This window comes from Phaeodactylum tricornutum, chromosome 15 (genome assembly GCF_000150955.2).
Source record: "Phaeodactylum tricornutum CCAP 1055/1 chromosome 15, whole genome shotgun sequence".
NCBI classification, from domain to species: Eukaryota; Bacillariophyta; class Bacillariophyceae; order Surirellales; family Neidiaceae; genus Phaeodactylum; species Phaeodactylum tricornutum.
The window spans coordinates 567632-589251 of record NC_011683.1 but is presented as its reverse complement, the minus strand read 5'-3'; the positions used below and the strand labels follow the sequence as shown (position 1 = coordinate 589251).

The following is a 21620-nucleotide window of genomic DNA, read 5'->3' as shown; positions in this document are numbered from 1 at the left end:
CGCGGTTAGCTAGTAGCTAGCTTAAAGCATAGTATGTTCCTATCCCAACACTCCTTTCTAAATTTTGTTATTCACTCGAGGCAGTAATTGGTACCCGAAAAATTCACGCAATGCAATTCGGCAGCATCCAAAGCTTCCGGTGCGTTACGATGATTTCTTAATGGCCGGCAAGAAAGCACCTTGTGCCATGGCCTGCTCTATTAACTTTCGCAATTCCACTGCTGGACCTTCTTCTCGGCACGTGATCACTTCAACGTCCGCTAGATTGCGTCGTGGCGTGTTCAACATCACAATTATACCCCAACCTTCGTCCCCCTGTGCTGATCGGATTTGTCGGAACTCGAGACTAGCAATGTGCTTGAATTTTAGTAAGAGCATCTCTTCGCCGCTCGGACCAAGCAAGAGCAGTTGTCGTACGCTCAACAGCGCTACACGATCCCCCAGGTCTACGTGTCCAAAGTAAAATTCCCCTGCCAATCGCGTGCGTTCCATGAGTGCCTGAGCCGCAGCGTCGGCTGGGCTATATGATTTCATCACCCGTTTGGAGCCGACAAAAGCGCGCCGAGGGCGAATTTGGAGTTGGAGCGGTACGTTGTGCGGCCCGCCGGCCCCTTCCATGCTTCCCTTCACACCAATCATGACGTCCGTGATACCATCCGATAGTCCAATCACAGGTTTCACCAACAAACCCAGTAATCCTTTGCCAATACCCTTGGCAAAGCCCTCGAAACCGCGTTTCTCCGCCCCACGCATAGGAGCCTGTACCACCCCCGTCACGCCTTCCACAAAGCCCAAGGCGAGCTTTTGTACACCACTACCGAGCCCAAGGGCGACATTGATGTCGGTCTGGTGCCGCAAATTTTCTCCACGGTCCCGTTTCTGGGCGTACCGTCGGTCCAACGTCAAGACGGTCATGTTTTTTGAAAAGGTCTCCGTAATGGAAGCGGCAGAATCAGCAATACCGCTAAACGTATGCCGAGCCAATGAGACAGTTCCACGCGCGACTCCGTCCATAAGATAGGTTGCGTCCATTTCTTGTACGCTTCGTTGAAACCCCTTGACGGGCTCCAGCACAAAATCGCTAACGCCATCGCCGAGACTACGCGCCAAGCCTAGTGGGTTGCCAAAAGCAGCCATTGAGGCAAGGAGAGCGGGTACATTTTGCCGCAGAGATGCCAGGTAATGGGCGCCCAAATGGGTCGACAGCTGAGATGACGTCGAAACATGGTTACGGAGGCATACTCCTGCTAAGTTCAACGACGCCCCATCCAAACGAAGCAATGCGTCTACGACGATACTCTTGAACACACCGCGCACGACCGCCAGCGGAGTTGCGTTGCGACTACCAATTTTGACACCCAGTAAACCATCACTATTTCCGAGACGAACATCTCCTTTTCGAACAGCTTGGTGAATCGCGGCAGCCTCCTCTCCTTCCACTGCAGCTTGTGCTGAGGTCAAAGCACGGGCTGGGGCAACGGAAAAGCGAATGTTGCAAGGCAAGATTGTCAGACCACCAAAATAGAACTTTTGCCTCCCACCACCACCCATGGAAGTCAATTCGGCCTCTTGCACAAGTTTTGCCAAGTCGGGCAAATCAAATTTCGTGTCAGTACTTTGTTTTTGGTGTTGAAAGTGGGCCTTCAAATCGAGAGCATATTTCTGTAGGCGAACCAGAAAGGCAAGATCAACTTGAACGGCAATGTTGTGCGGGGCAATTGTCACTGACTTAAGACAAATGATCTCGGATTTGTGACGGGGAGCGAACGAAAGCCCAATCACCAGTAAAGGAGTTTTCGGCTTGGTAATCGAGGATTTCGCCTCTTGCTTCCACTCGTCGCGGCCAATCGCTATTGGATACGGGGCGTTAGGAATCATGTTATCGACCTGAAAATCTTCAACTGTAACGTAAATCGTTGAGTCCGTCGTGCGTTGCGTGTTCCATGTCGCTAAAGCATTCAAATTCTTAAAAGTCGCTACGGCAATCTCGGTCGGGGCAGAATCAATCAGACTGACGACAAATCCACTAAAAGAAAGTCTGAACGATACAGTTGCTAGCCTTGGAGTAAAATTTGACAGATTGTCATTCCCAGAGGGTCTTGTCTCAGAGTCTGATTCGAAAACGCTGGAAGCAGCAGCAGCCTCCGCTTCAGTCGGGGACTTATTTTCTTTCAACAGTAAATCCGCTTCCATCGCACCACCTAAAATCTCTCTGGCAAATCTACTGGTCGACGTCTGAACAAGCTTTGAGACAGGTGAAGGCATATCATCCCCGAACGGATTAGCAAAAACATTTCTTGGTACTTGAATTAGCCTGTAGTAAGCACACGCAAAAATGAGAAAACGCTTGATTCTGTTCCTTTGAGATAGAGTGTGAGCTTACATGAATCGGAGAACCCGGGTAGGTCCATCGTTGCTCACAAAACCCAAAACTCTTGCTTGTTGCATTGCGTTTCGGAGTGAAGACGTAAGACTGAGGAGCTTGGATGGATTCAATCGAACAGCTGCTCCATAGATTGTAAAGGGAACTACCTTTGTTGTTTCAATTCCGTCTCGTGTAGACAGTGGAGCTAGTCCGAGACGAACTCGAAACAACTCATCCATGGTGACAGCTCGACTGTTGTGGTACTTCCCTTGACGAAAAGGGACGTCCAAGGCAAATGACATGAGGTCAGATGGGCGGAGAAGATCTCCTTCCTTTGTCTCGTCATTGTTGCCACCTTGAGCTATGATTCCATCTTGCGACAACCAAATCGGAAAAGGGGAATGATTCTCTATACGAAAGAGTGACCGACCTGCTTCTACATCTTCTTCCGTGAGAGACAAATTTATTCCGGTCCCACCTGATTTAGGTCTAATTTCGACTTCGAGCTGAATAGACGATACATGCTGCTCTTCTCTGCAGCCATCTTTCAACCGAACCCGGATGGGGACTGCCCCGATTGTAACAGGGTCAAATCCGCCGCTCCATCTGTAGGTCGAAAGAGTCTCATCTTTCGCCGCGGGTCTAATACTGATTAACTCTGGTAAATGCAAGGAGGCCCAATGGAATGGGTGCGTCTCACCCGGGCCAATGCATAGGACCGCCGCTTTCGAGTCAGAAACACCGCTCTGTTTTATTTGGAATGTCATTCGCTTTGACAGGTTCCGCACCAAAAATCGAGAGGTAACAACTAAAACCCTCGACACAACTCCCCAGGGGCCATCAAGAGGCGAAACGGTATAGCATAGCTCATACGTTGACGTCGTATCACTATTTGAAATGTGTGGCCATCTCGTTGATGGCACTCGAACTGCACCGTACACCGTTCCATCCCGCGGAATGCTGGAGGAGAGACTCCACTGCCCACCGTCGGCCCTGAAAGCCACTTTTATCTTCGACATCTCGTTTCGATTCTGAGTGTCTGAATAGCTATCCAAAAGTGTTCGAGGTTGGTGAAATGCGTTCACAAACTGCTGTGCAGTACGACGTTGTCGTAGCCAGCGCCGTCTCCGAAACCGATGCGCTGGATTAAAGGTCCGACAAAAGCCGAAGAGATTGGGGCTTGTCTCCCATCCCTGCACGCTTTTCCCACTTTTGTCTACAATCTACACAAATGTCAGGTAAAAAAGAATGTCAGCACACGCAGACAACTAGCAAAGATCGACGAAACGTTGTCAACCTACCCACGTGTCGTCAATCCATTGCCAATCTTCACCATCGCCAGTTTTCGAAGTGATGTCGTATCGGAGAGATTCAGCTTCTTCCCCTGCCCACCATTGTCGTACGACCAAGGACTCGTGTACTTCGATGTATTCGAACGTTTCCTCTGTCAAGGAGGAGCCGAACTGCGATGACATAGGCATAATATCGAGCGAAGTCTCAGAGTAAGAATGCGCTTCAATCCCATCATCTCCACCTTCGAACAGGGAGCTTATTTCCTTTAGAGCGGCCTCCGCCGCTGTTGAAGCGGTCGATTCGGGCTTGCTCGAATTTTCTTCGTTCTTGCAAGAAGAACCGATCAACTGCTCTCTTGATGCCCCGAAGCTAATGTTGAGGCTGGTCGTGTTCAAAAGCCACAGCTCAGCATAGACGGTCAGCTCCAAGCAATTCGCTGCATTGGACACCGTCCTTAGATGAAATACTATAGGAGGCCCAAGCAATGTTTTAATGAGCACCGGGGATGTTTCTGGCGTCGAATATTTCGAAAGAGACAAACGATACCACGGCGACCAATTAAAGTAGCGAAAACGAACTTCAGCGACGTTACCGTCCATAGTCTCAATCACAACGTTTTCTCCAGAAGCGAGAGTATTGTCTTCACCGAGTTCACCATTTCTTATTGTAGAGTCTCCGCTCTTTAGAACATTTATACTCCAGCCGATTGGAACTGGCAGTAAATTCCTCATTGTAAGCGTATTGGGAAATACTTCTTCAAGTTGATCTGTGGGGCAGCGATTTGCGCCATCTTCCAAAGAACAGCCATCAGTGCCGCTTTTTTGCCGGAGCGCAAAATCAAATGCCGCTTTCGTAAAATAGCCTTCATCCCGCACCTCATCTTGACCGCCATTATATCGTCCCCCAAAAAGTCTTTTTACAGCACGTTGGAATATGGCAACACTGGCATCGGATACGTTGACTAAAATCGGACCAGTGACCTTGTCGCCGAACTCAATCGTCATCTCCTTGCTGCTCGATGTCCCTCGAGTATCGGCAACCTCGAGCGATGCAGAGAGGAGGCAAGGTTCCAGAACAGGCTCCCACTCTCGGTTTCTCGTGTTGAAGAAATCGAGACCTAGAGCAAAAGAAACTAAAAGAGAATCCTGAACCAGGCCACTTTCTCGAAGTCGACCAAACTGATTTCTCATGCTAGAAAGTTCGCCTCGGAACAATGGAGTCTTTATATCAATCAAGGTGAATGTTGCCACAGAAATTGATACGTTTACCGCAGTTTCCGTAACACCACAGATGGAACCGTCGATACAGGGTTCTCCACTTTTTACTTCATTTTGCCCAACAAAAGACATCTTTAGGGGACGCGGCTCCGCCCGAAGGCGACAAACCACGTTAGAAAGCGATCGTTTGTCGCTGTCTGTCAGTATTCTGTCATTCACGGCGAAAAGAGAATCTCCAATGGAAACACGGGAGTCACCTGCTGATTCGACTATAATTTGACCGGAATCTTTGCGTAAACCTAATCCCAGTAGTTCTTCGTGAAAATAGACCGAATAGCAATGTCCTGGAATGTCATCCAGTAAGGAAACCTGTCTTTCTGGCCATTCGCGCCATAGTCCCAAGACGAAATTGAGATCTTCAGCACCAACGACAACAGCAACTTTTTCGACGCTAACTCCGTAGTTTCGTTTTATGGTGTCGCGTGATCTTATTTCCTCGACATCCACTCCGAGAGTCAACGGGAGAATTAAGGGCACTCCCGACGCCACCAGAGTATGCCCATCGAAAGCATCTTTCACGCTGGCGTATATGTGACTAGATAAATTTTGAAGATCAGCATTGATGACCTTAAGATCTTCTTTCAAAGAATTTTCCGGATTTACTTCGCTCGTTGTAGATTTCTTTTTTACAATTCCATTTACGATTGCAAGTCTGTTAGTCATAATGAGAATAGAGTGAGATAGGAAAATGTCTCACACTGGTATATACGAACAAAGCACTTACCCGCTGAGAACCAAGGCTTTCGACGAAGTCACAGATTCGTCCGAAATAAAAACAACTCGGGGATAGTACAGAACAAGTCTTGCTGAGAGGTCCAAAGAGCCTCGACTAGGTGGTTGATGATCATCTTCCTCCTGACATACTCTATCTTGGCCCAGTAGTGATGCTGTGTTCACGCCACCCGACAACGGCCAAGCGCAGCCAAAAAACTCTCCTAGTTCTCGCAATGGGCGGGAAAGGGCAGTAATACTCAGGAAATTTACTACAATACTGACAATTGTCTCCATCGAGCAGTCGCCTGTTGAGTTCGCGTCATGCTTCTTTTTATCGATTGAGACGACAATTTGTGTTGCTGACTCTTCCTTGACGTTAGCGCTGTGGTAGCCCTTGACGATCGTCGAATGCAAAGAAGGCGCTCGAATTGTCCCCTCCATGACTTCTCGCGCTCGCCGACCGGCATCCCCTAAATCACGAAGATCAAAACTTTTTATTGACGCAGATGTATGGTGGTCGTCGCCGCAGCTGGTGGTGGCAATCTCAAGGCCAATCAAGGTCATCACTGCGAGGTCGTAGCTGAAATTCGTCGATTCTCCATTGAAAAAATCATTGCGATGCAAGATACAAGCAAGCGAGCCAACAGCTAACCGAACCTTTACCCTTGACTGCTGTCCCATAGTACTACTCGATCCCCTAACAACACCATATCTGACGCGACGAGCGTGCGTGCTGTAAGCAACTTCTCTCGAAAAATGCCGAGAACGGTCATCAACTACCTCTTTCTCCCATGCGACCTCAAGATTATCCCATCTCTTCTTATCGGGACGTCGGTTGATATTGAGGCGAAGGACAAGAGCGATCAGGGAAAAATCAGTATAGGAGAGTCGCACAGATACACTTGACATATCGACCAATACATTTATCGAATTAGGACTTCTTTCCACATGGGCGGTGAGATCAAAAGGTGAAAAAATTTGAATATTCTCCTCAAGTCGACGCTCGTCGTAGCTCAATAGAGAAAAGTCTTCAATAGAAAGTGAAGAACGCCGGACTGATCGATCTGATTCAACCCAACTCTGTAGCCTTAAATCGCCTGTGAGAGAAAATTTCATAATTAACTGTAAGTGCAAATCACCAACTAGACAAGTTCATGAGAGCGCCGTCTCTCTTACCGCCAAATTGAACTCCTTCCCTCTCCCTCGGACTTTTGGGTATCGCAATGATTGGTGATTCCACTTGCAATTGAAAGAAGCTGCGTTTGGCGATTCTCTTCTCGACAAACCCTTTTGCCGCTCGTGTTGTAAATCCCATACCTTTACCTGGGAGTCCATTGGTTACATAGTCAAGAAGCTCTTCTGACCTTTCCGATAGATATACAATCTCAATGCTGGCGACTTCTACTTCAAGAAAGTCATCAATGTGAGTGTCGCGGTCCAGCTGGGATTGGACCCACCCTGGAATCTCTGACTTTCCAGTTGTCTCCAGAAGCTGTCGACTTGAAAATGTTCGAAAACGGAATACAATAAAGTCTCGATTGTGGCAAGTCCTCAGAAACCTTCTGTTTTCCTCACAGATCGAATCGCGGTTCAGACTCGATTCATCCACGTCGGCGACTGTCAATTTGCTGACTCTACCACTCATTTCAGTCCTCTGGCTCGTCTCTTTAATGTCAAGACGCCCTGTTTGGACAACGAACCGGGCAAGACTACGACCTTGGTGCTCTTTGTTTAACGTAACAGACAGATTCCGGAAATTTATTGATGCTTGCAGGGAGTCCCACTGATCTTTGCCTGACTCAGTGGCAGTCTCGATAGCGTCGCTTTCAGAGTAAGCTTCGTCGATAACCATGCCTGTTCTCGCACTGACTTCTTTCGTGAAACGTCCTAAGAATCGCTGAAGAGCAATAATGATTGACGGGTTGTACTGGACTAGTACTGAATCGACGGCGACAGAGTATTCACGGCTCTTTCCAAGCTGCACACATTTGAGCTCGAGGGCTGGCAAACTACTATCTTCAACATCATCGAACATCAAATCAGCTCGGCGCTGCTCACCATCAGAAAGTCCAGATACAACTTTCATACTTGTAGAGGATTTGTCCGAAAGTTGTTGCCCACGCGTTGGAGCGCATAGGCGAGCAAGCGACCTGAAAGGTGAATCTGTCGACTGGAGGCAATCAACGAGGTCGAGACCACCTAATCGAACGATGTCCTCCACTTTACAGTACCTTTCAAGCGCCTTTCTATCACACCTGCACCAAGTAAGGTGAGACAAAGAAAGGGATACAAGCTCTTGCGTGTTTGCAAAGTGCCTTCCTGTGTCGTCGATCACAACGAGGGTCAATCCCTTCCACTCAACCTCCCACGTAATGCCTCCTTCCCTGGGAAGCCCCCTCAATTGGCCTTCTGACTTGAGTTCTTGTACACCAAGTGATGACGCATGAGACTGTGGGACAGAATAATTGACAATATCTTGTTGAAGCCTCAAACAAACATCACTTGCTGTAAGCATTTCAGAAAAGGCCGCCTCAGCCCTCAGAACATCTGCAGTGATGATGAACTCGTGGGTGTTGCAATTGCAAATTTCTTTTCCGTTGCAGCCAACCGAGCTGGCGTTAATGCGCCATGGACGAATCAACGAGTAGCCACCCAAACTAGCCGTCTTGCTATTCGACGTAGTCAATTCGATCTCATCGAAACACAATTCTCGTTTTATTTTCCCTTCCTCTCCTAGATGGGAAAAGTCAATACTTCTCATCGCAAGGACTAGCGACTCTGTAGATCCTATCGCAAGGGAGGGACTTTCCAAAAGGAACCGAAAGGAAAAAACAGGACTTGGCGAGGGCTCTCGTTCCACTTCCAATTCCACTTCGGACCGTGGCGCCCACTGAAAAACTTGGGGGTGCGCACGCGTCACTGGGCTAAATGGCGACTGCTCTCCAATCTTGTACCAGCGATCACCGACCTGTATACCTTGATCGGGAGACAAGAAGGTTGGCGTCTTAAGGCCTTGAAAAAATGCTCCGAATTCTCGCCATTCACGATAGCGAAGGAAAATACAAGGCTTTGCAATCTGTAGTACCTTTTCGTTGTTTCCACCCGGAAACGACGTTGAAGAGTAAATCAAGGAAGCGAGCTCCTCTTCAGGTTCAGCCTTGTGAAGTCGGGCAGACAGCATAGGAGTCTCATATCCCGCAACCATACCAAAAATAGTGAGGGAACAGGATATTCGTTGCCGAGTTATGCTGTCTGGCATCTTCCTGTACGACCAACAGATAGAGGACGCTCTCACAGTTGCGATTTCGCGAGATGTATCATCGCTTATGATCATCTTGATTCCGGGGGTGTTGATTTCAACTTCAAATGTTGTTGGAGTTCCATCTTTCTTGTCGTAGGCGAAATGAACAAGGACAGACCTGTTGAACCCCGTTAAAGCTAGCCTTGGGGTTCGTTGAAGGGCTTCCCATTCGTCAAGATGACGAGATTGCTCTCCGACATTATATGACAACAAATTTTGAAGCACAGAAAAGTCGTCCTTTCCCAAGGAAAGGCAAATCTCGCTGTCCAAATTGCAGTCCACTTTCCATTTTGGTGTGTTGAGTGGCGCGGTTGGCCCCACAGGCCAATTAACTACAATCTCAACTGATGCTTTAGCCGACTCATGGAGATTACTCAGGTCCGCTCCAGACCAGCTCTGGAGCTTCAGATTCTCCATCCGGATAGTGCAATTGTTGAACCACTGACTGTGAGAGTCAGTAGCCTCCACTCCAGTAATATTATGGCGCATGTGGGAAAAAGAGTATCTGTTCGCGATTCGAATAGCATCAAAATCGAAACGAAGATAATCTGTCGAGCAGTACGTGACTGGGATCAATACAACAGGAGAGAGAAGCTCAACATTCAATGATGTGAAAGACATCACATCTGCCGTCTGAATAACTGGTTCCACTGCTAAAGCGCTGACTGGTAGTGGTCGGGTACTTCCCCAAACCTCGTAGCCAACGATGCCCTCGAAGAAATAATCAATGATTTCAAACCAAAGTTGCTGAAGATATACAAATCTCATGGGGCTCAATCGTGCCCGAACTGCCAGATCACAGCCTCGTTGCAATCCCTTAGAAGAGTCGATGATCACAGGACCCCTATATGATTTTTCAAGGGATAGATTGAGGTCGTCCAACACGTATTGCCTGGATCTCGGATTAAAGGCAAGTTCGAGCTCAAGCAGGGACGAAGGACCATGGACTGGAGATGAGACATCAGTTTTGAGACCCAAAATTTCACGGTACAGCGTGGAATTGTCCGCGCTAGATGGATCGGTGAATATCAGGTTTCCGATTGTTACTTGTGTCACAGAACCTCCGGATTCACGTGTGACGAAGCGACACTCGGTTCCGTCCATCTCTGCAATGAAAACTCTGCGATGTCTAACCTCTTTATTGAAGCTAACCCGAAGCTTTGACAAGCTGAAGCGAACTTCAAAGAGCTTTTTCTTCTTCAGATGGAAACAATCTGAGCTTCTTTCCATCTTTGAAGACCAAGCAGAAGCCCAATCCCCGAAAGAACTCTCGAGAAAGCGCGGCATGGCTGTCCTAAGAGGAGAAACGAATTGCGAGCGTTCCAACTCATAATTCAAAGGTTCCGAAAAGCTGGACTGGCGCGACGAGGCGATTTCGGAAATGACGTAGCTAGATTCGCTTTCAGAGACAGAGGCGTCCGCGTCAAAAAAATCGTCTTCTTCAGCGTCGAAAAATGCATCCTCTTGTGAACTGCAGCTTTCCTCGGTGATTTCGTCCTCACGTTCGCCGGATACTTTAATCGAGCGCTGAATTTCTGCAAGAGTTTCAGGGTTCCATTCAATATACAACTCATTGAAAACAACAGAAAGCGAGTCCCTCGGACACTCGGAAGAATTGGAATGGTCCAATCGTACCTGTGAACGATACTCAAACGATACTAGATCGGCGGCCGACAATGTACTCTCACTCTTTCCTCCTCTGGTGAACCGAATATCAGGCGGGAACGATGAGAGCAAAAACGAAAATTGAGCTCCTGCCGTCTGGAACAGGTCAGTTGTGTCAAGAGACTGCATCTTGGCTGTCCACCGCAAAGTGGGCTCTGCGTTGACAGTGACCTTGCTCTGAATACGACCTTCGATTCCACGAAGAGCCAAATCCACCAATTGAATTGGTGTTTTGGCTCTTGCACACGAAACATCAGTATCATTCAGGAATCGTAGACGAAGAAGCGGAGCAACGAAGCTGAATTCTAAAACTCGATTGGACTCATGGGATCTATCCTGCATAGTGCTATTTTCAAGCGCATGAAATTCATTACGCAGTCCACCGACGATCGAGGGAAGTACGGGTTGGCGTTGCAGCTCCAGTTTACGATCTTTCCACTGCTGCTGCAACTTAATGAAAAGATGCACAGCAGAAGATGATAGGTTGAATACTAGTCGAGGGAGCGTTGCATGGACAGATACCGAGCTTCGCTGTAGAAGACCGTCTGGTTCACTTCCAAACTCTGTCGATATACTGAAATTTAGAGAAAAAGGTTCGACAATCTGCTGAGTCGACGAACTTTGCGAATTTGCTTCAGCAAGAGACCTGAATGAGTTTACGTAGGAACCTTGAACTTGAATACTCCGTAGATTTAAACTCCATTCTGAGGCCTCCTGCGACGAAGCCGCTGTGTTGAAGAAGAGCAATTTACCAAGGTCAACAATAAGTAAACGACTCTTTTGTCGATTCCGCTCAGGCAAGAGGATCCTGGGAGCTGCAATATTTACGTCAATGTGGATTGTTTTTTCCTTGTGTGCAAGTGCAGCAAGCAATCGGTGTTTCTGCCTGTCTCTCCACTGATGCAATCTACTACCAACGCGGTAATAGTCGTCAGAAAGCTCAAAATTTGCAGTATTCAAAATTCTACTCAAAGCTTCCACCGGGGAGGTCGAGTATACGACGTCTAAAGGTTCCACTCGAATCTTACACACCGTTGAATAACCACGCTGCACTCCGTCAACCCACCTCATATTGCGGTTCAGCCGTACCTCAAGGCAATCGGCCCCGTCTTGATTGCCGTGCCTAGGCCCCACCAAATATGGAAATTGGCGAACGTACATTTTCTCGTCTTGAAATGATGTACAGTCCCTTATCCTCAGCCTTCCAACTTTTGTACAAACATACCAAGAGCCGTCACGGAACAGGTTTTGCTTTTGAGAAAACGAGCTGGATAGCCGAACTACAGGTACAGGCCGCAAACGATTTCTGGAACGATGAGCGCATCCGTCATTGACTTGCAAAGACAGCTCAGCGCAATCAAGTGATGTCGTCCAGCTCATGACTGCCGTCGTTTCTCCCATTCCGGATGGCATATCCAACTTTGATTCCGAGGCAGTGGAATCTAGTGCCTGATTTGCTTCAACACGCCTTAAAGCCCTACTCATTTCCTGGAACATACTATACCTGTGTTCCAAAGAAAGGCAAGCTTCTGCAGATTCCTTATCTACAAACCCATCAACTTCGTCGTCCTTCGCTGCTTCCTTCATACTGTCGGACAATTCAAACATGGGCTTTCCCTTTTCGTAACGTGTCCAAGCATAGATCCGAAACGCTACGAGCTCCTCGACAGAAAGCTCCCTTTCCATTTCTAAAAGAGACGAGTGAAGCCGTAAACGCTCTGACGCTGCTACCTGAGATAACAACGCAATATACAGATCGGCGTACCGACGGCGATGTACTGCTGCTCTGGCAGCACGTAGCCAAATATTGCATCGATGTCTTCTTCGACTGGTCACTCCCTCGGAGTGGTTGCTGCGCAGAGCACGCACAGCTTCATACGAGTATTTCCACCACCCCCGAGGATCCTGTAAAGCACTTTGCTGGGGACGCAGTCGAGTAAGTCGGAGGATCGTTGTCTCTGAGAGAGAGGAGCGTTGCATTTCTATCCAAATCGACCAAGACTTTCTAAGATAGCCCAAGTCCTCCAAATGGGTTCTCGCAAAGGTTATATGACACGGAGGGAGAACAGCTCTCATTGTATTGGGTGCTAGTGGCACTACGGGGGATATGGTTGTGTCACTAGACCGAAGAAATCCATTACGCGGTGTTTCATCAAATTGCGTTTGATCGACAACAGCAAATTCTATTGAAGGCGAAAAGGGATCCAGAATGTACGAGTGGCGATTTGAGAACTGAGATCGACTCTCTCCACGTTGACGACCGTGCGGTGCACTAACTGTAAATTCGTTCAAAGTCTTGAATGCTGCCATATAGAAACATGTCTCGTGGTCGCCACTGTTGCATTCTGGGGCGTTGTATCCTTCAGTCCCTTCCAGTGCCGATATGATGCGACAATCGCTGTCCCAGTATATTGCGACTCGCTGTGCCGCTGCAGTTTTGCGACGAAAGATACTGGCGTGCGCCGACTCTTTCGTGTCACTCAAATCGATGTTTAGCCTAGTTGTGGATGGTTCTGTCGAATCGGTTTGCGGCTGAGCTGCTTTTAGAGCCTGAATCGAAAATTCTTCAAGCGTGACTCCAATCGCCATTGGCGGTCGGTACCGTCGTGGCCCAAGCTGTGCCATTGTTTTCCTTTCAGTGTTTTCATTGGAAGAGAATGACGACGCTGGAATTCGCCATACGAATCCCATACTCGTGCCCGGATCTTCGTACCGTACGTGAATGTTTCGTACCGTCACTGACAAGTTGGACAAAATTCCAGCCAAGCGATCCTGGATCCATTGCCAAGAACGAGACGACGACAAAGATGGAGAGCGAGACGACTCTGTGACACGACGTAGTAACTCAGCATCGAGCCTGGATTGGACTTGCTTTTCCTTTTCGGCCCACTGCCGCTCCATCTCGACAGCGGATTCCGACTCTTTATCTGCTACAGGAATCGCAATATCTTCTTGGAATACTTTTTTGTCTTCCTCTCCTCCACTACTATTTATAGGTTGATCGTTTGACTCTGTCGATTCCGCAGCGGCCGTGGATCGTTCGCGCCTTGGTATAACCAGTATGTTTACATCGGTGAGCACCACCGTGCACTTTGCACCTTCCTGTTGCCGCGCCTTTTGTGGACTCGTGGACCTTGGTGACCTCCACATTTTAGAGCGTACGAGTTTCCACGGTATGCGCAATTCGAGATGGCCAACATGTCCGTAACAAATTTCAAAGGGACAGGACTTCTTTTTCGCATCACCACCAAGGATGCGTTCCAAAGCATCCGGACGCAACTTCAGATCCTTCAGGACAAGTTCGCCATTCCAAGCCGACACCCGAATATTATCGGCGTCCAAATTGGCAATCAAGTGTCCGAAATGGTTCGTAAGTGCTTCGGTTAGAAACCTTTCAAACATGAGTACAGGACCAGTCAGCAGTGAGGATATCTTCCTGGCAGATTGTTGTTATGTACAAAAGCGATTCCTTCAAACAGCTTCCACTTCCTTCTTTACGTATTTCAATGGGAATGTGCTTTTCCTCAGTTGCATTTGTCGAATATAGAAAAGATCGAAAGCAGCAAGAGCTTGACGCTCGATAAGCGATAAGGCCGAGAAAGGGAATAGAAAAATGGGAAGGAATGAGCTATTTCTTTTTTTGCTGTCCCCAGATTTATTCTGTTGGGCCGGTAAAAAATGGTTTTGTCGAGTAAAGTGAACCAAGCTGAACGAGTGTGCCGTGCGTCCCACGCTAGCACAGCTCTCGCTGTCAACAGGGAGAGAAATATACGACATTGTCTACACGGTTTCGCGGTTCTATCCGATTAGGACGCACAGGCACATATAAGCTGACAGTTCCGTTGAGCGTTTGTGGCGATAAGGAAGTACCCATGTCAGACACACAAGCGGCAAGTAATAAGTCCCCCGTAGTTGGATTTAATCCATAGTAAACGGGTCACGAAAATACACACGCCAAAAAACGTTGTCGTCGTTCCTATCCATCAAAATTTCATGTCTTCGAACACGAAGATGGCTCGACCACCACTTTCACGATGGTGAAGTGAGCAATCAGTGTTGTCCGTCAGCAGCGAGTGAAGCCCTGTCGATCACTTCTCTGATAAATTCACTGGTAAGCCTTTGGAGAAGCTGATACCGGACGCTGGGTGATGACGACACGAGTCACTGGCAACGAGAGAAGAGGAAGACAACTTCTGCTACGATTTTCCGGTTTTCTTTCAGCTGCCCTGACGGTGATGGCTTTGATCACGGCGACACGAGCATTGGCGCCGGTTGTTGCCTACATCGCACCACAACGAGTAAGGTCACATTTCATGAGGCGCGCGTTTGCTTCCGGGAACTGTCGCTCCAGGCGTTTCAGCGTTCTGCGTTCGACAGTCGGAACGGAAACGCGCAACGAGAACAACATCACTACACCTTACCATTCACCCTTGCCGACGTCTAGATATGTGTACCAATCCTCTCGCACTCTCTCTTCACGTAATCCAGCGCTGCCTTTAGAATCCACGCTTATGCACTCGAACGCAAACGAATTGACAGATGTCGAACTGAAGAACTTGGTTGCTCATTGGAGAGACCACCCTGTCTTAAATCCGATGGTCACTTTCCGCTCATGGGTCGTTCCTATCAAAGGCAAGATGATTCAAGCAATTCTCAATTCTAAATCCCTGCAACCCTATCTAGCAAGCAGACACGAACTGCTGCAAGAAATGCATGTGAGACTGAAAATCGTTCGCGATTACACCGACTCTACCGATGGCACAGAAAAATTGATACTCTTGCATCCCGATACGCCACCACTGTCGGAACTTCCCGCAGATGTCCAGCAGCTATTACGCAATTGTCAGATTCATGAAAATGGTCCCGTCATGCCTACGAAGTTTACGTATAAAGACTTTACGGCATCGTACATTCTATCTCAGCTGTTGCCTATAGCTGTCCATCCGCCTCCGACGGCCTTTGAGACCATCGGACACGTGGCGCATTTAAATTTGAAGGAGCGTCACTGGCCTTACCGCTTTCTTATCGGCCAAGTGCTGCTAGAAACGTTGCCCTTGATAGAAAGCGTCATTAACAAAGTGGGGGAAGTCTCGGGACCGTACCGCACCTACGATTTTGGACTGCTTGCGGGTCGCAATGATACGCGGGTCAAGCTCACAGAATCAGGCGTGCAACTGCAATTCGATTTAGCGGACGTCTACTGGTGCTCAAGGCTTTCGGAGGAACGACAACGGCTCCTTCGTACCTTTCAGCCTGGGCAGATCATTGCCGATCCCTTTTGTGGAGTGGGCGCTCTATGTCTGCTGGCTGCATCGTTGCCACAACGGAATTGCACGATCTGGGCCAACGACTGGAATCCAAAGGCGGTGGAATACTTGCGCGAGAATGCGCGGCGGAATCATGTGTCCGACCGCATAGAACGGCTACAATGCGGAGATGCCTACGACTTTCTTATGGATATGGGTCTACAACAACACCAGAAAGCATCGACCAGATCAAGGAAAGAGGATGTTACGAACAAGGATGGGAACCATGTAACTCCAACCGAACCTATGCGACTCCCGGATCACGTCGTAATGAACTATCCAGTAGAAGCACCCAAATTTTTGGGTGCGTTACGGTGGTGGCCTGTCCCGCCAAGCTCAAGAAGGGGTAGCACCACACGCGATGGTGGTATCGGATCGGTCATCGTACCACGTGTTCACGTTTATACGTTTGCCAGGGCTGATCCCACAACAGACCGAGATGCCGAAGAGGTGGCGGTAGATCTGGTTGCGGCCAATTTGTTGCCATTGGGAAACACGATACACTGTCGGACCGAAATGAACGAAGACTACGATTGCGACATCCAGGTCCATCCGGTGCGTGATGTCGCACCCGGAAAGGTCGTCCTGTGCGTAAGTTTTTCTGCCACACCCAAGCTACTTCGGTATATGCAGGGCGACTTTCGATAGTGTTGAGAGAGCACGCTTGTTCATACAATTTAGGTTGTATTGTCCGACCCCTCGAAAACGTTTCAAAAATAGTTAATCCAATCTACATTGGTTGTCCTGCATATTGAAATGGATAGTGTCGATTTGGTCGAAATTAACAGTAAAGTAACACTTTTTTGGTTATTCGCGTTCCCTTTATATAGAACAGCCATTTAGAGAGCTACACTAGACGACCTTTGTTCCAACTCCATTCGCGGCTTCTGACGGCGGGCGGCTGTGTAATTCTGATTGAATAAGGAGGGGATGTCAAGCTATAAAGCTTCGAATACGACTGAATTTTCAAAAATTGAAACCATTTCTAGAAGGGTCTTTCGCCTAGAGTAAGATTTGCCTTACCGAGTTGCTGTACAAAGCGTGGGAAAGAATCTTGGATCAATTGTTCACCGCCGACTCTTCGTCTGCTCTAGGTACGACGGGAGAAGTAGTACCGTCGATCTTCGGGTCCATAGCAGCGGGGACTGTTCCCTTACCGTAGAGAGACTCGTGGCGATGTTGCCAGGATAAAAATTGTTGCCGGTGACAAAAGTTCCGAAAGGCTGGCAAACTCCATTCCTTCAAGACAGTGGGCTTCTCAATCAGCAACTCGAGAAAGTACAGAGCGTGAGGATACGACAAAAACCTCGCGTATTCCGGGCGGCTCCACGTATCGAAAAGATAGCGAAGATACTGTTGGAAGGAAGAATCTTGCAGAAAAAGCTTGCCGTCTTCTTCGGCTCTCGACGTGGCCAAAAAGTGTAGATACGCCGGCGATGCGAGCGCCTGAACGAATTCCAGTTCCAGCTCGAACCGGTTTTCCGGCAAAGGATTCGTCGGCGCCAAGGGCTTGGTCGGTTCCCCTTCCGACATGCTGTTCGAAGTACTTGAATTGGCCAACTTCTACTCTAGTCTTTGCGATTACTGACTCTTGGTTCAGTAGAGGGTCATTTCGAAGACACTGCCAACAGCCATACTTTCTTCATTCACTGCCAACGACGGCTCATCGATTTGTCACCTTTTTCAATCGTTCTAAAACCCGGGTTACTGATTCCATTTATAGTTAGATATCGCGCGAAAAAGTCACACTTGGATCCGACCATGACGACATCGACTTTCCTGTTTTCTATAGACTTGTTCCACAACAAACTGGTCCTACCAAACCAGCACTCTCGAAAGTGGTGACTAGTGCGACTGGTGCTTAAATTAGTTCTGAGAGGATCTCTGCAACTGCCTATTTCTATATTGTCGAGGGACTCTGCCAAGGAGAAACCCAGAAAAACGATACCACCAGTTCCTCCTCTGTTGCTCGTACAGATTTTCCTCTGGCGAGCCGTAACGTGTTACCTGTCGCATAGGGTTGGATTTAATCACGACGTATCTCTTTTTTTGGAATCAATGGATTATGCGCGAGCCAAGCCGAACCGTGAGGAAGCTGTAGCTGATACTGGCGAGAAGAAGGCGAGCGCAAAGAAGGTGAAGGTGGGAGTCTACTACTACCCGTGGTACAGCGGGAATTTTCACGGTGGCAAGTACTTGCGTCAAAAACTGGATCCGGTCCAACAACCTGCGCTGGGCGAGTACGATGATCGTGATCCGGACGTGATCGCGCAGCACGTGGCTTGGAGTCAACAAGCCAACATTGACGTATGGATAACCAGTTGGTGGGGCCCGGACTCGGACTCGAATCGCACAACCAAAGATGTCATTCTGGCGTCACCCGTCTTCCAGAAAAGTGGTTTGCAGCTGGCGCTCTTTTACGAATCAACCTCACGTCTGGGCAAAGCATTCGACGATATTTCCAATATTGCCAGCGACATTACTTACATGGCCAAGACGTACTTCAAAAATACCAACTACTTGCGCATCGACGGCAAACCAGTCCTTGCGGTATATTTGACGCGATCGATTGAAGCACGGAGCGATATCAACCGATTCACCAGTATTGTCCGACAAGCTGCACTTCACGCCGGCGTCGGAGAAATTTATTTGTTGGGGGATCACGCGTTCGGAAAGCCCCCAGCCAAGAGTTCTCCTTCGTACAGCAAAAAGATCAATAATCTTCGGCGACTGGACGCGATCACCAACTACGATGTCTACGGTAGTATGCACGCCAAAGGAAAGCACGCGACGCAAGCCGAAGTCGCTGCCTACACGCAGGCCCAAGAAAACTGGCGCACCATGGCGCAGGATGCCAAGGTCGCCTTTGTTCCGTGCGTATCACCCGGCTTTAACGATCGTGGGGTGCGTTTGCGGGCCAACCATTCAGCGTTGTCGCGAAAGCTTGATTCCGACGAGAGTGAACCGGGATCGCTCTTTCAGGCACAGTTACGGCAATCGGTGGCTCTCGTAGATGATGCGGCCGACCGACTGTTGATGGTGACGTCATTCAACGAGTGGCACGAGGACACGCAAATTGAGCCAGTTGCGGAGCAAGCAATGACCGTGCGTGATGGTAGTGATGGGAGTCAAGACTACACGCAGGGGGTCGGCTACGAAGGATACGAAACGCTATATTTGGATCTTTTGCGGGACGAAACGGTAGAAAAGCAGAAGTGCAATGCAGAAAAATAGAGACGGCTGGGATTGATATTTACAAATATGATTCTAACATAGTTTATGTACGTGTTTTCTAAAGGTGAATAAGAAGGGCGTCGTGGAGCGGATACTCGACCAAGTAGGACGCTTCAAAAAGACGCGAAAAGTACCAATCTTTGCAAAGGAGGAATCTTATTGAGCATCACTGCTCTTGGAAAATATAAGATCAGATAAGGAAAAGGAAGCGTGCACTTTGCAGGCGTCCTACCACTTCAGCGAATCATGCCACGAGGGCATCACAAGCAATGAGCTTGGAAATTTTAAACAATCGAAGTGAGGATTCAGTATCGTCCAACCTATTCTTCGCTGATAGCAGATAGTCCCATTTGGTTCGAGGCGATGCGGTTGCGAGAAGCGAGCGACTCGGAAGTGTCGGTCGAGGAATCACGAGTTAAAGAAGCTTGTTCCACATACTCCAAAAAAAGTTTGCGTTTCATTCTACGCAACAACAATGCTGGACTTTCGGCCATTTCGCTGTGTGATACTGCTTCGTTTGGGGACGTGGAACGGTTGCGTGATAGTCGGCTCATGGTTAACTATCTATTCGAGGTTTTTCTATACGGAATGGTGTCAGGAACACAGAAAATGAGATTTGTGTGTAAGTGGAAAACAGTTCCGTACAAATTCCTTCCACGTTGACTGTGAATTTTGGATTCGCAAGAACAAGGAGGATCGCCACGGAAATACGCTGGATACAGCAAGACTGCACTCCGAATTCCATTTTGTTCTTGGTAGACGAGGTACCACAGCTCCCGCCAGACGTGCGTACGGCAACGACTTCCAGTTTGCTGTCCGATGGTTAGACGAACGACACTGATGTTACGTCAGTCGTTTTTAAATTTCAAACGAGATGACTGTTGGTGTGTGTTTGTGAATGCCGTTAAAGATTGTCGTTTGAAAAAAAAAACGATTTTTTCTGTCAATTGCTATGGAGACCTGAAAAGTTGACGGGAGTACATTGAACGAGGTTGTCGATTCAAACACAAAAGCGTGTTATGAGATCAACGACCATGTCGCAAGGATTTCGCTTAGCTCTGGTGTGCTACACTGCCGTCTTCACACCCTCTTTCCAGTTCCAAGGAAAGGGACAGCTCGCATTCCGGCGACGAGGCCCTCAATCTCTCCCTACCCCCATCGGCAACAGCCTGCGTGCGGCAGGAAGCGACGACAACGATGCTCCCTCTTCAGACAAAAACTTGGACAAGAACCAAGGTATGTCGTGGACCGAGAGCTTTAATGCTCGGAAAGAGGCATTGCGAGAGGAAAAACTAGCTCAATTGAAGAAATGGTGCAAAGCGGATTGCAGTTCTGCCGTTTCGGTGACTTTACCCGATTGGATCCGTCGCCTAGACGTCGCCGAATGGCCTTTCGCCGCTTGCGGCAGCTCATCGGGATCTGTCTATATAGCCAATCTAGAAACAGGCAACTTGATTGCGAGTAACGTTGTGCAAAAGGAAAACGATTCGGCGCACCAGAAGGGTGATGCTGTTACTCCAATCGGTTTGGAAGAAACTCTACGACTCTTGTACGGAGATCACGATGGGGGTGGTACTTTTGCTATGACTTTCTCGGGAAACTTGATTTGCGAAGCAGGGCGGAGTGGTGGCGTAAATCTTTGGCGTCTAGATTCTTCGTCCCAACATCTTGTTTCGCAAGGCAGCATGATGGCTGTACAAAACAAGTTGGTGACTTGCTTGGAGTTGGACGACGATTATTTATGGGTCGGTACCTCCGATGGTCTGGTCCAAGCCTTCGCGTTGGACCACGAACTCCCGTTGGCTCTCCAGTCCAGTCCAGAATTGAAATGGGACTTTGGATCACCCGTTCTCTCGCTCTCTCTACTTCCTGATATTGGTTGTGGCGTGGTATCGACAGTCAGCGGTGTTCGGCTCTTTTCTATGGAAGATGACGAAGAGGCCACACCAATTATGCAGCCACCATTCGATATTAATAGACAAGAATCTTCCGTCACTTTTGCGCTCTGCTCCACCATCGTATGCAGTACCGAAAACGATGAACGGACATTTTCTGTAGCCTGCGGAGGCAATGACGGCAGCTTATTTTTGCAACCGCTCAGTATGCAGAGCCACGATGAAGTCGACTGGAAGAAACCTTTTGTCCAGCCGGTGTGGCAATTGAAACCCCGTCATTCTGGAGCAGTCCAATGCATGACGAGCCCGGCACCGGGGCTTCTCGTCACGGCTAGCCAAGACGGAACAATGCGAGTTTGGGACATTGCGCAGAGGAACTGCATGTACCAGTTTATTGGCTACAAGGTATGGCTAGGTAGTGTATGGAGTGACGGCGTGCGTCTCATCAGTGACGGTAGTGACAATACTGTCATTGCGCACAACTTTGACCCCGCAGTGTCCGAAAAGACAGAGCTGGAATAATCCAACGGTTGTAACATAACCATAGATACTGTTATATATACGAAGGGG

The 21620-nt window shown here is 48.5% G+C and overlaps 5 protein-coding genes across 5 annotated transcripts; 3 read left to right on the top strand and 2 right to left on the bottom strand.

The window, feature by feature from the left end:
• Positions 1–39: 39 nt before the first annotated feature.
• PHATRDRAFT_47968 (predicted protein) lies at positions 40–14017 on the bottom strand (the record flags this gene model as incomplete). The annotated part of the gene is made up of 5 exons (XM_002182220.1): positions 40–2314; positions 2384–3588; positions 3667–5587; positions 5660–6746; positions 6826–14017. The coding sequence occupies 5 exons, from the start codon at positions 14015–14017 to the stop codon at positions 145–147; spliced, it is 13575 nt and encodes a 4524-aa protein (XP_002182256.1). The 3' UTR covers positions 40–144.
• Positions 14018–14746: 729 nt separating this feature from the next.
• Positions 14747–16569, top strand: PHATRDRAFT_47967 (predicted protein; the record flags this gene model as incomplete). Its single annotated transcript, XM_002182388.1, has 2 exons — positions 14747–16512; positions 16555–16569. Exons 1-2 carry the CDS (start codon positions 14764–14766, stop codon positions 16567–16569), a joined length of 1764 nt encoding a protein of 587 aa, XP_002182424.1. The 5' UTR covers positions 14747–14763.
• Positions 16570–16980: 411 nt separating this feature from the next.
• Positions 16981–17454, bottom strand: PHATRDRAFT_38312 (predicted protein; the record flags this gene model as incomplete). The annotated part of the gene is made up of 1 exon (XM_002182219.1): positions 16981–17454. The coding sequence occupies one exon, from the start codon at positions 17452–17454 to the stop codon at positions 16981–16983; it is 474 nt and encodes a 157-aa protein (XP_002182255.1).
• A 288-nt stretch (positions 17455–17742) lies between these two features.
• On the top strand, positions 17743–19757 carry PHATRDRAFT_47966 (predicted protein). Its single transcript, XM_002182387.1, has one exon. The coding sequence runs from the start codon at positions 17980–17982 to the stop codon at positions 19153–19155; it is 1176 nt and encodes a 391-aa protein (XP_002182423.1). The 5' UTR covers positions 17743–17979; the 3' UTR covers positions 19156–19757.
• A 286-nt stretch (positions 19758–20043) lies between these two features.
• Positions 20044–21614, top strand: PHATRDRAFT_47965 (predicted protein). Its single transcript, XM_002182386.1, has one exon. The coding sequence runs from the start codon at positions 20175–20177 to the stop codon at positions 21570–21572; it is 1398 nt and encodes a 465-aa protein (XP_002182422.1). The 5' UTR covers positions 20044–20174; the 3' UTR covers positions 21573–21614.
• The last annotated feature ends 6 nt before the right edge of the window (positions 21615–21620 follow it).